This window comes from Mesocricetus auratus, unplaced genomic scaffold (assembly GCF_017639785.1).
Source record: "Mesocricetus auratus isolate SY011 unplaced genomic scaffold, BCM_Maur_2.0 Super-Scaffold_100007, whole genome shotgun sequence".
Classification (NCBI taxonomy): Eukaryota; Metazoa; Chordata; class Mammalia; order Rodentia; family Cricetidae; genus Mesocricetus; species Mesocricetus auratus.
The window spans coordinates 67,568,961-67,582,140 of record NW_024429191.1 but is presented as its reverse complement, the minus strand read 5'-3'; the positions used below and the strand labels follow the sequence as shown (position 1 = coordinate 67,582,140).

General features: G+C 43.5%; 1 protein-coding gene and 1 long non-coding RNA gene across 2 annotated transcripts in view; one reads left to right on the top strand and one right to left on the bottom strand.

Moving 5' to 3' along the window:
• Ankfn1 (ankyrin repeat and fibronectin type III domain containing 1) overlaps window positions 1-13,180 on the top strand; it is a 163,038-nt gene that overhangs the window by 93,801 nt on the left and 56,057 nt on the right. Inside the window, exons 8-11 of the mRNA XM_013117616.3 lie at window positions 602-709; window positions 6,819-6,918; window positions 7,291-7,423; window positions 7,898-8,014. Coding sequence (XP_012973070.3) covers window positions 602-709; window positions 6,819-6,918; window positions 7,291-7,423; window positions 7,898-8,014 — 458 coding nt within the window. The remainder of the gene's footprint in view (window positions 1-601; window positions 710-6,818; window positions 6,919-7,290; window positions 7,424-7,897; window positions 8,015-13,180) is intronic.
• LOC121141463 overlaps window positions 1-13,180 on the bottom strand; it is a 29,903-nt gene that overhangs the window by 16,033 nt on the left and 690 nt on the right. The window contains exon 2 of the long non-coding RNA XR_005878388.1: window positions 3,926-4,206. This is a non-coding gene — a long non-coding RNA (uncharacterized LOC121141463). The remainder of the gene's footprint in view (window positions 1-3,925; window positions 4,207-13,180) is intronic.

Sequence of the window (13,180 nt, the reverse complement as noted above, 5' to 3'; positions counted from 1 at the left end):
ATTTAGAGACTGAGCAGACAGGGTGGTTGGTGGCTCAGAGTATGTGCAGGGGCTGCTGTGCCAGCTAACCAAAGCAGACATTCATTAGAGCAAAATGTAGATTTCCATTTCTTGGCATCTGTCATGGGCTCTTTCCTTGGAAAGAAATGTCAATTTGGCCAAAAGTGTGAAACCTACAATAAAAGCATTGGGACTGTGGGTTTCATCTAGTCTGCACATTCCCCTCGGCTTTCCTACTGTGAAAATCCAGTTGAAACTTGGGGTGCTGAGTGAAGAAGTAACAGGGGCACTGATCAGGACACACAGGGGAGGAGATAGTGGACTTCCAAATTGCCTATTTCTTTTGGCTCCCAAGTGCCATTTTTCTCTTGCCCCAAAACTGCCCAACACAAGGAGCCAACCACAATTACTGTTTTTGCATAGGGCTCTGAACAATGGCAGCTCCCAAACCGTCGGCATCGCCTGCCAGTTCTGCGTGTGTTGGGTGCTCATCCATGGAGCCTGTGGGCAGTGAACACAAAACCCCTGCCCCTCAGGCAAGGCTGGGCAGCGGCTGCCTCTGCCTTCAAAGTTCCCCCTGTTTGTTTCTTTTGTTCAATAGACTGGAAAGACTATGACGACAGAGAGCCCAGACACAAGGGACAGAGTGAAGTTCTGGAGAGCCTGCTGCAGCAGGTCCGAGCCCTTCATCAGCACTACAGCTGCCGGGGTAAGGATAAAATCTGTGCTGGGCCATCGACTGAGGTCTCGGTGGCGCCGGTAATTTTAGCAGTTTCCTAGCTGGGTCATACCTTCTCATTCATCAGGGAAAAAGAGATATTAATATTTGTACATCTGGAATCACTTTACAGCACTATCTTGCTTTAACCCTTCCACGGAGCCTTCCCTCTCTTTCCTCCCCTTCCTTTCTCCTTCTCTCCACACAAAAAGTCTGAAAATCAGCACAAGAAAAAACGCCCTCAGCTACTGTTCTCTGAATTGGCCCTTAACAAGCCTCATCTGTGGCCCTCTGAAACACTCTTCCTCAATATTTCACACACCCCCACCCCGAGCATCACGGAGGGAGCTCCAACAATGACAACCATAACAAGCCTTCACTTCTGTTGATAAAATAACTTACAATGCATTTTCACGCCCACCATGCCAACTTCATCCTCACTCTGCCCACATTGCAAGGGAAGCTAAGTTGATTTGCCCAAGATCATCACACCAAACCATGGCCTGTGATTTGTGGTGCCATGTCTCCAGTCTGCCTGCTGTGCCTTGCTTTTTTGTCTCCCTGAACTTTAATCCCACCTTGAACTTTAGTCTTCATCCATCCCACTGTTTGGGCAGGAGTAGAGCTCACCTCCTCACAATTTTAGCCCCACTTCACCCAGAGACTCTGAGATGCTTTAAAAGCCTCTCTGTTGCTTGGGCTGCTCAGATGGGCCAGGGTCAGGTTTCTGATCTGTGTAATGATTCGTGGAAGAGGCACTTAGTTTTATTTGGAGAATTAAAGCCTCCATAAAGTTTTCATTTTCCATGCTCCCATCAGATCTCCAACTACTCTGTGCTTGCTAGATTCGGGGCACTGCTGAGCCAGCTGGGTAAAAAATCCATGGCTCAAACTAAGATGCTGTTCTTGCTGTTTAGACGAGGCATAAATCATACTTAGCATTAGCAAAAAGTTTCCCAATTACTGTATAGCTCTGACAACAGGGTCCTTCAGAAACGTTGGCTCTAGCTGGAGATGAGGACAAGTGTTTGCAAGAAAATGGTGTTTTTCTAATGAGTGGCTCATTAGGAGATGTAAATATGTACAAGAGCAGCTGGAGAAGGAAACCTAAGTGGAGTTTTCATTCCTGGATCTTTAGGAAGACGACAACCCTGCCCCCCCCAAAAGAGGCCTGCATCACTCTATACTGACCAAAGTCCACTCAGTTCTGGGTTCCTGGGGCTCATCTCATGAAGGGCGGTGTTTCCTGGGTTCCTCTCTTTTCTGCCTTTCCATTGCCCCCTGCCCACCAGCTCCTGTATGAAAGTCAAGGCGATCTAGCGATTAGACAGGTGTTCCTTGCACTTTTCTGTTTGGTATTCTGAGGACAGAAGCCGGAGTTATTATTTGTATATAACTGAGGATTCAGATTCACCCCTTATTACTATGTGATTACTATCCAGTAACCAAGAAATGATTTCCTGGATAGCTCAATTATTTCTACAGCTTCTGCTCGACTCTTGACATGCATGCACGTTCACCTTCCCAAACCATATTAGGAATGAACGCAACTCAGGAATAAAGTACATCTTCCCCCAAAAGGGACACTTTCAAATTTGTTAAAGTGTATCCTGGGTACTCAAAGAATGCAGTGTGAGAGATGTAGCAGTCCCGTGAGAGGCTCAGGTCATGTAAGGTTAGGAGACACCGAATTCTTCATCCCTCTGGTGGAAATGTAAAATAGACACCAGAATATCAAAGACTGTAGAGAAGGACCTAGCAAACATGGTCAAACAAGCATTTTCCAGACTCTTCAGCCTTTTGAAACATTTGCCATAGACTTGGGATTCTGGGGCATAAATTTGGGAAAGGCTGACCTATGACCCATCAAGATTAAATAAATTAGCTCACAGAAAACCAGCAACATTTCTAAGACACTTCAATGTAACTCTTAAGTTTCAAAGGATATCAAGGCTGTGTAAAGATTGCTTACAGAGAACTATGAAGCTGTTGTTTGGAATATCTACTACATTGAGATACTGTGGTTTATTGGGGGACATAAACCTTTATAAACTTTGAAATTTGAAAAAAAACCATAATTGCCCCAAGGCCTAGTTCTACCACTTTGAGATTTGGGGTCAGCATTTAACCTAGCCCGGATCACTGCTTCTTCGTCAGAAAATCAGACTGTCTAACTCGCAGTGTTGTTACAAGGAGGAAACAAGGCAATAGACTCAATTCACCCAGCGCATTGGAAGTCCCTCACACACTCTAGCTTCTTTTCCTTCGATGTTCTTGTGTCTGGAGAATGGTGTCGCTCTCTGTCCACAGTGACTGACTGGCACATCCTAACGTGGTGACTCCACTGTGCTGAACTGGGATCCTCACCAATGCACAGCAATCTCTGGTACAGAAGCAATCATCTCTACTCCTCCCCAAACCCTATTCAACCAGTACCAGAGCCTTCCGAGTCCTTTCCACATGAAGTGTATGTCCTTAATGGCCAGACTTTATTTTTCTCTCATTATTTCTTTCTTCCACCACACCCGCTTTGCCTCTCTTCTCTCCTACTACAAGTCTTGCTGGTTAGTGGTTAAAATCTCCTCAACTAGCTTTTGTGATTTCTTTCTCCACCCTTGTTTTTGTTTGTTTTTTTTTTTAAGTAAGGTCTCAGCATAAAAGCCTGGTTGACTTGGAACTCACTATGCAGATCAGGCTGGCCTTAAACTCACAGCCATTCTTCTGCCTCTACCTTTAGTGCCGGGATATCAGCTGTGTGCCACCAGGCCGAACCAAATTCCTTTCATTTGTTTGTTTGGTTTTGGGTTTTTGTTTTGTTTTGTTTTGTTTTTTGGAGACAGGGTTTCTTTGTGGCTTTGGAGGCTGTCCTGGAACTAGCTCATGTAGACCAGGCTGGCCTCAAACTCACAAAGATCCGAGTGCTGGGATTAAAGGTGTGCGTTACCAACCCCTCTAGTTTCCATCCTGACATCCTTTTGCTCCAGTTTCTCAAAAAAAATATTATTCTCATTTCTTAAGACTTCTATTGGATTTTGAAGTTTCTGATAACAGTCTTAATTCCCAATTCTCTTTTGAGAAATAAGTAATCCCTTTCCTTATACTGATTCAGCATCTTGTCCCTCAGAATGTTAAGGACAAGCTCTGTTTTGTTCCATTTTGCTCAACACAGTCCCCCACCCATCCACCCCAGAAGGGCGGCTCTTTTACCTGGTGTTGGCCTTTGTGCTTCATGGTGGGACGTCCTTTAACTGCCTGAAGAGCCTTCGGTGTTTGCTCAGATTTAAAAGAAGAGAGATCAGTAGCCCCTGGGAAGTTCTGAGCACATGAGCAAGGAACTTTCCTCACAGGTTTCACCATCAGGTGAGCGGGAACCATCCATGTCAAAAGAGTTTGTTCCTTAAATCCCATGGCTGTAGTCTCTGGTGAAATTCTCCAGAGAAATTTCTTCCAAGCTCCTGTCTCGAAAGTGAACTTTCAGTATGTGTGTTCTGAGAACGTAACAGAGAAATACCAGATGTGAAACGTTCATGCAGTCTACCAGTTTTAATATCTAGTCCCATCACCACTATTTCCTATTGTCGCTGAGGTCTCCCTGTCTCCTACTCCAAGGGCTTTGGTTTTGTGGTTGGTTTCTTTTTTTCTTTTTTGTCTGTTTGCTTTACTTTTTAGAGAATAAGCTGCTAACTTTCCTCCAGGGTGGGAAAGGGGTCTCTGTCTAGCTATGTGGGAGAGGAGGAGAAGTCTGACTTTTAAACAGATTTCAGAAACTCCCAGTTTTGGCTGTGCATGCGTCCCCTCCCCCCACTAGCAGCCATGGAGCCTGCCGGTGAACCAAGTTACTTCTCAGGGGTCCACTGGGGCGTTTAGCCTCATCTTTCTCAAGTCTGTTAAGACTGCCTGTCTGCTTTCTGCTACCAAACCTCACTCACTGATGTCTTCTGGCCCATTGACTTGCCCTTGTAAAACCGTTTCTTTCACTGCCTGTTCTATTTTAAATAAGGTTTACACAGAGTGGCAAGCAATGTCTACGCTGACTCCTAGCCTTGAACAGCAGCCCCATTCTCCAACAGCCAAACTCATGTTCAAATCAGAAACAGAAGTTATTTTGCTTTTTTCTTCCAGGAGCAACTATTGCTAGCACCAAGTCTAAGGCTGATAGAAGTGCGTAGGTCGGCCAATGACTCCTGTAGTATCACAGGCAGAGTCAAACTGGGTGAGCCTCAACCATGGACCGCCCTACAGGCTTCTCTGTCTAAAAGCACTGCTGGGGCTTCTGTTCCCATCCCTGGGAACAGGTCTGTCAAAGTTCAATGATGACACCAATAACCTCAGCTTCCCTTCACTACATACAACAGAGTAAGAGATGGCAGTGACCATCTTGCCGAGCTCCCTGAAACATTGCTTGCAAAGACTGTTTGCAGACATCTGGGGATTCTACTATAGCCATCAGGGAAAGCTCCAGGTTATAAATGGGTGAGGGAACATGGACGATATGCTCACATCCATACCTACAGAGACTCATACACAGCCGCTTTCCCAAAATGATTTTTTTCAGTCTCTTTGGGCACTGACCTTGCTATTTTGTTCAATCAATCTGTTTCTAAGTCCCTTCATCATTTATTAACAATAAAGGTCATAGGAGACCCGTCCCTACATATATGTTTTTGGTTTTGTTTTTTCCTGATTTTAATTTTAATGTTTTTACATGAAATAGAATCACAGCACTTTTCCTGTCCCTTTACTCCCTCTAGCTCCTCTCTGCCCCCCTCCTGAAATTGATAATGTCTTTGATTATTAGTTACGTACATACATGCATGTGTGTACATATGCATGTGTATGCACAAAAATACATATGAATACAACCTGCTGAATCTGCTTTGGTTTCAGTGTATACATAATTTTAAGACTGACCACTCTGCATTGGACAATCAATAAGGGAACTCATTCCTGGAAGAGACTAACTATACTTCTCCCAGCAGTCAGTAGTTTCCTGTAGGTCTTTCTCTAGGGGTGGGACCTCCCCCTTTCCATGTGAACATGTTCATTGATGTTGTCATTGTTCCTGTTTTGTTTATGTGGTCATTTCTAGGACAGCAGACTTCTGGTATTATGGCTCTTACAATCTTTCTTCCCCATCTTCTGTCATGTTCCCTGAGCACCAACTGTGATGTAGACATATCTGCTGAGGCTGGGCTCTCTACTGCCTACAGATACTCTTTTAAGTAAATATACATACTTGAAACAACTGCCCTGGGATGTTAATTGTAGTTATATGAAGTGGTGGGATGAGCTGGGTAAATTTGTTCCTTGTTTTCTAGTCTCAAGATCTTCTGTAACATGCTCATATTAACCCTAAAAGGAAAGGATTTAATTGGATGTATGGACTAACAAGGGGAACTTTGAAATATTAAAAAGCCAGGTGGTAAAGGGGGAAGAGGAAAAGGACTTGGTTCACTTTCTTTGCATCTTACTTGATAAGAAAGTACTTATTCTGAGAGAATAAACAAAAGACCTGAAGTGGTTTCCCTCGGTTATAAATACTGCTCACCTCCAACATTTGTGAAGAGCTCCTCAATGACTGAGTCAACTGCTAGGGTATTAGTTACTCTTACACAGCTTTGATAAAACACCGGGCAGAAACTACTTAAAGGAGGAAGGCTTTGTCTTATCTTACAGCTTCACACCATTGATGGGGAAGGCATGATGAAGTGCTCATATATCATGGAGGTAGGAGTGCATAACAGCAATTGTCATGCACCCTTTGGGGCACGGAAAGGTGAGATAACAAGATGAACAACACACTCCCAAGGGCCTGGCCCCAATTACAACCTACCCACACCTTCCAAAGCCTCCAAACCACCAATACCTACAAACAACTCCACTAACCGGAGACCATTCAAAACACGAGCCTATTGGGGCCATTTCCAATTCTGGCCATATCAACTGATATCTTAAATAAATACAAGTTTATCAAAGAAACAATAACCTGGGCCCCTGTATGAAACTGGTAAGTGACAGGAAGGCCGGGAGGGAGGAAGGGAAAGCAGAAATGTTGATGTGTCAGATGGAATTTGCACTGAATCTTCTTTCTACATTCCAGAAAGTTCAAAATTGCAAACCACGGGCCGCAAGCAGTCAGTTTCAAGGAGCCTGAGACACCTATTCCATTCCTCAAACAAGTTTGTGAAAACCTTAAAACGGTGGGTCCTTCTAGGATGTTAGCACTTCTTCTAGGAAGTCTTACGTCTCAGCAGTGAACTAACTAGGGTTCTAAGTGGAAACCAAGCAGAATTATGTATTTTTATTAAAAGAATGAATTCTCCTGAGAATTTGGGCAAGATACCGATTTCTGAGTTTTAGCAAGTAAATTTATGATACATAGCAAAAATATGTTCCTACGTATATTTTCAATTCAGCTTGCAAAATGTCTAAAACTAATTATACATACACATATGTTAATTATGCACACATATATGTATATGCAATTATATATGTATATATATAATTTTATGACTTGTTTGGTAAAACAAAGAGTTGAAGACTTGCTTTTTTCTTTCTCTTTTTCTTTGTAGAGGACTCTACATAGCTGTTATATTTTATTATAAAGACAATATGTTAGTCACCAATGAAGATCAAATACCCATTGTTGAAATAGATGACTCTCACACCAGTTCTATTACACAAGATTTTCTGTGGTTCATGAAGGTACACTGAGTTCTCATTTCATTTTTCCCTATTTTGCACCAGGGCTGCCGCACATAAATCTCTGAAACTTTAGTTGAGGGGTCTCTCAGGATCAAAGTTTTGGGGTGGAAGTAAATTATCTCAAAGATCCCTTATGGCCCCAGTATGCCCTCTGCCATTTTTTAAAAGGCTGAAGTAGTGTCTCCACTACATTTTCAAAGCAAAGAAGTGTGCATCCTGTCAGATTGTGTCTCCACTCTTCAGAGTTATGGGATCATTTGGCAAAGACTAAAATGTAGATCTGACTGTTTCATTAGCATTCAGATCTTTTTCCAATTGGACAGAGATCAAAAAGTGGTTTCGTGTATATCTGAAAATGGACTGGAGAACAAATATCAGGGGGGTCAGGTTTCCTTCTCCTGCCTTGCTTTGATGCCACAACCTAAATCATTCACTGGCTTGGACGATGATGTGACCTCATGACTTCTCTTGCAGCTGTCCTGTATGTGGGAAGACATAAGGTGGCTAAGGCAAAGTGTGCCCATCTCCATGTCCTCATCCACAGTGCTGCAGACTCGGCAGAAGATGCTTGCTGCAACCGCCCAGCTACAGGTGAGGGACCAGGCTTGAGCTCAGCCCCGCAAGGAAAGTGTCTTCAAACTTGAAGAGCTCAGTCACCAATCCTACCTGCAAAGGAGAAGGGTGGGAGGAGAAGGCTCCCTCCCCTTTCTGATCTCTGGCCACGGGAAGGCTTCTTGGACAATTTGACTACGTGCCTACTCAATTCTGCCTTTGGTATGGAATCCTGAACAAAGAGTGAGGAGATTGGAGTTCTCCATCTGATACTAACCAGTTGGCTCGGCTCAAGGGCTCATGGTCATCGCCTGTGGGAGCTTGACTGGATGAAGGGAGCAAAGAGCAGCAGGGGGTTAGAGCAGTTTTCTGGTGGCTTCTAAAAAGCCTATGCATGTATATGAAGCTGGGGTCCCAAGAAGAACCTGGAGCCTCTGCTGGAGACCTGTGTCTACTTACAAAGCTGTCTCTTACAATCTCTAGAAATTTGCATAGTGGGAGAGTAAGCTGTATTTGGCCAGCAGGCCCACAGCAAACATTGTCTTTAAAAGTTCATAAAAATACTCTAGCTCCACCCCTACCTACAATTACAAGAATTTCTCTTTTTGAACCCATCCAGTAACAACTCAATCCTGTAACCGCATAACAGTTGCCATGTTGCTAGGGAAGGTTACATTTGCCCCTCTGTGTTAGGGTACACTGCATAGACCGTTAAGTGTCTTGTGTCCTCAGTGGCTTCAGATTTTAGTAGTGTCCATGTTTTAGTAGTGTCCATGACAATTCATTCTTCATTGAGATTCACCTCCTACACCCCAAAGAGAAGTGTTTGGAGCTGGGTCATGATGTCTGAGCTAAATCCAGAGCACATCCTTCCATCACTAACCCACACGCTTGGCTGGACTATGGCACCATCTTCCATGCTGTTTTTTCTTTAAGAGAAAGAAGTCCCAAAAGGTTCCACCCCTCCACTAGCCCACCACTAGTTGGGATATGCCTGGCCACAGACTGACACCCCCTTAGAAATTCAAGCAAAACTCTTGGTTGTGTGTTTACTGGAGTCTCCCTTGACACCTCTGTGTGTTATCTATCAGCAACCCGAGGACAGGCTGTTGCTAGCCATACAGGCAGACACTGAGGGATACCTCGATGGCCAGTGTGACCCTGCCTAGCCCTCACCACCACACTCTTGGATTTCCTCACTTTCCAGGCCAAACTTTCTGATCCCGCCATTTTTTGAGACTATTTCCCCCTTTATCAAGCTGAGATTCCATGATACATCACAATCAGTCCCTGAAAATATTCTAGATTTTTCTCTTGAAAAAAAATAAGCCTAGATCAATTCAATATGTCTACACTAAAGTTGTTTCACCATGATTTATGAAAGGAAACAAACCATATGCATGAAAGGAACTGACAGTTTTCCTACTCCACGCATAGCCGCAATCCTCAATTAGGATTCTGTTTAGTGACCCTGCTACATTTCTGTAGTAACTGCCTTCTCACGCTATAAAACCACTCTTTAAAATCCTTCTGCATTCTCCCACAGTCTTCCCATTCCCCAGACTCTCCATCCTGACTACAGTGATGATATCACCAACTCTCTAAGAGATGGGACAAGCTTTCCACTACCCAATTTCCAAAACCTGCCCAGACATTCACCTTCTTTTTTTCTCCCCTGTTCCAACAGTTTATACAGCCTCACCCTCCCAACTAAAGGCTTGCTCCTCCACAGATGGCATGACCTGAATCTCATCCCTTCTCTCTTCATTTAAAATGCTCATCTCAGTCTGGAGAGGTGCCACAGCAATTAAGAATACTTACTGCTTTTGCAGAGGACCTGAGTTTGCTCCCCAACTACCTGTAACTCCAGCTGTGGGTGGATCCTCTGGTTTCCATGGGCATTGCATTCATTTGCATTCATGTGTACAAACCCTCACATCAACCCATGTCTACAGTGCCCTCACATACCCTCTCAGCTACAAAATAATCATTTTTCATTCCTTATACTAGCCTTCTTGAAAGAATCCCTCACATCCTCCTTATCCACCACCTTCCTCATTCCGCCACCAGTCATCAGAGCAGACAAAGCTGGGGTGTAGGGCTCCTCACCTGCATGGGACTGCAAGTTTGGGAGTCCCGGGGTGTTTTAGGGGAGGAGAGAAGGAGAAGGTGGAACTATAGTCAAAAGGCATTTCTGAGAAACTGCCTAAAGAATTTTCAGGAAGAAAAGGGGACTCAAAATTCCTGTATTGGCGGAGAATGGAAGGAAAAGTGAGAATTTTTTTTCTTTCTAAATAAACATCTACTTTTACACCTACATATGTATTCTTTAAGAGAATCCCCCAAACTGTGTAGCAGGCCTTATGAAACTTCTCTGCGTCCCTGCCACTGTCTTCAGCGTCACTAAACCCAATGGACACTTGTGAGTCATCTCGAGTGACACCTAGCAGCAGTGCTCAACACACCCAGTCCTGCTCTGCCTCTTGAAAGCTGCACATTCTTTGGCTTCCATAAAGCCATCCTCTCCTGATTTTCTCACACTTTCTGGGCTGTCTTTCTCAGTCTCTTATGCTAACTCATAGCCATTTTCTGCTTAGGATCCTCTCTTGATTCACCTCCTTGCCTTGCTTATCCTTACATACCTGTTACGTCTCAGCTTAATGTTTAAACTTCCTCAAAGAACCTTTCTCTGTACTCATAGTTAGGTCAATCTCTCCATCAGTATCTTTAGTCTTCATTCAGAACAATGATCGCCACACCATTACCTCATTGTCTTTCTTCTCCCCACTTTCAACACCTTATACAGTCTCATCCTTCTAATCAAAGGTTTGCTCCCCCTTTGAATGTTGTATCTTTTCTCCTGTCTTTATTTTAAAGCACTCATCTCAGACTGGAGAGGTGATTCAGCAATCTGCTTAGCCTATCACTGTTTATATGTCATCTTTGCAACTCTTAAAGTTGACTTTAAAACAGTCAACTCAGACAGGAGAGGTGGCCCTGGTAGCCTGCTTAGCCTCTAAGAGCCTAAGTTCAAAGACTGTTGTCTGTCCTGGCTACTTAGGAAAAATCTATCTAATCAAAGAGACCAGGAATCGCAGAAGCATCTCTCAGCCACTACATAGATATCTCCCGCAGTCTTCACCGAATCAGAGCCTCATAATTCTCAATGAATGCATGCGCTCCAGTGTGCGCAGCAGAACCTTGAGCCCTGTTCTGTGAGCTCCCCTCCACCATGCTGCTGTTTAATCACCATCATTCTTTAACCACACGGCGTGTGTTCACCTGTCTGCCTGAGGACCCATTGCTCTTTACATAATGTGCTACACAATGAAAATGTCTGAAAATACTGAAAACACCCTTTTAAAGAGGGAGGTGAGGTGAAGAAAAGCTTTTCAAGAGAAGAGATGGCAAACACCATTTTTAGTTACTTTACTAGTCTAAATTTATTTGACAGTGTTCTGAGGAAATTATAAATGACTGGCGTCAAGCATACTTAACTCCCATGGACTTGCCTTGGGCATATGGTGTGCCGCCTCCCCATCTTTCCAGCCTCTCTACCATAGCCTGATTACTCTCCACTTACGTCACAAGTTTCCTCAACCTTTGCTTCTCTTCTGCTCTGAACATTTTCCAATCCATCCTCCATGCTTCTGCCAGAGTGCTCACTCGAAAAGATGTAGGCCATGGCATTCACTTAGACTCTTTCTTTTTTAAATTTACTTACTATGCGTGCATTGGTGGTTTTGCCTGCATGTATGTGTGAGTGTGTCAGGTACTGGAGGTACAGATAGTTGTAAGCTTCCATGTGGGTGCTGGGAATTGAAGCCAGGTCCTCTGGATGAGCAATCATTGCTCGTAACCACTGAGCCATCTCTCCAGCCCCACTTAGACTCCTTTAGTGGTGGCTATTTTGCCATAGCACGTAGGGCCTTAATCACAATCTTACCCTCCATCATCTATATCCATAACACACAGTCTATTGACTTACCTTCTGTCATAAAAATACCAACTACTAGGCAATTTACCCTTTGTCCTCTTTGAGTAAGGTCCTCTTCGAGTATATAACAATACTGTGGCACCAGCTGCTCTCATTGATCTAACAGACTATATCATGTGCTTCCCAAAATTTATCTCATTCAGTCTGCACTGTGACCTAGTGACATTTTACTATTATTGATACTTATTTAACTGAAGTTAAACCTGAGGTTTAGGAATGTCAATTTATGCCCAAGGTCACACGATAGGAAGTAGCAGACTATGGATTCAAATCTGTATATGTGAAGCTTTAAAGACTGAATTCTCCTAATACCTTAATACATTATTATGTGTTAATTTACAAATTGAAGAAGTTATCCATGTTGTAATTTAAAAAAAAAGAAAGAGTGGCACCCAGCACTCGGAAGGCAGAGACAGGAAGATCTCTGAGTTCAATGCCAGCCTGGTCTACAAAGACAGTTCCTGGACAGCTAGTGCTGTTAGACAGGGAAACACTGTCAAAAAAGAAGAGGAGGAGGAAGAGGAGGAGGAGGAAAGGAAGAGAAAGAAAGTAACAAGTAGCTTAATATTTTATTTGAAAATAAAGTGAAATGTACAAAAATTAATTCATTGGTTAATTAAAATTATCTAAGCAAAAAAAATCAGCATTTGTATGAAAAAAGCTTCAAGATTAGAAGGCCTGTAAGTGAGCAAGCCCCTGTACTGTTCATTCTTTTGGGAGAACGATGAGGCCTCTTAGGAATATTCCTTCTTAGACAGCCTCCTCCTCCACACTGAGAGGAATCGAAAATACTTATCCTAGAAAGACAGTGCAGACTGTTTTCCTTTAGATGTTCCTCCTCCACACTTCTTAGAAATGAGCAAGAGCCAGTTAACAATGGGTGATGCTGTTCTTTCTTACTTTTTAAAGCAGAAAACAAAACTAAAATTCCCAAATTTTCACTTTTTCCAGTCCCTTCTGCACTTCCTTAACTTTTTGTGACATTCTGAAACTAAATAAGGTTACTCAGAATGGTGCCCCCAGGCTCCAGCTGACTGCTAGCCTAGAGGTCTTCTGGCTATCACCTGGATGTACCCCAAGCATCACATGGGTCTCCTTCCACTTTACCACATAGGATCATCAGGGGCCCAGGTCGCATAATATAACATGACAGGTATCATCGTGATCTATTTCTCCTTTAGGTTCAAAGGAGCCCCCTCCCCCAAAGC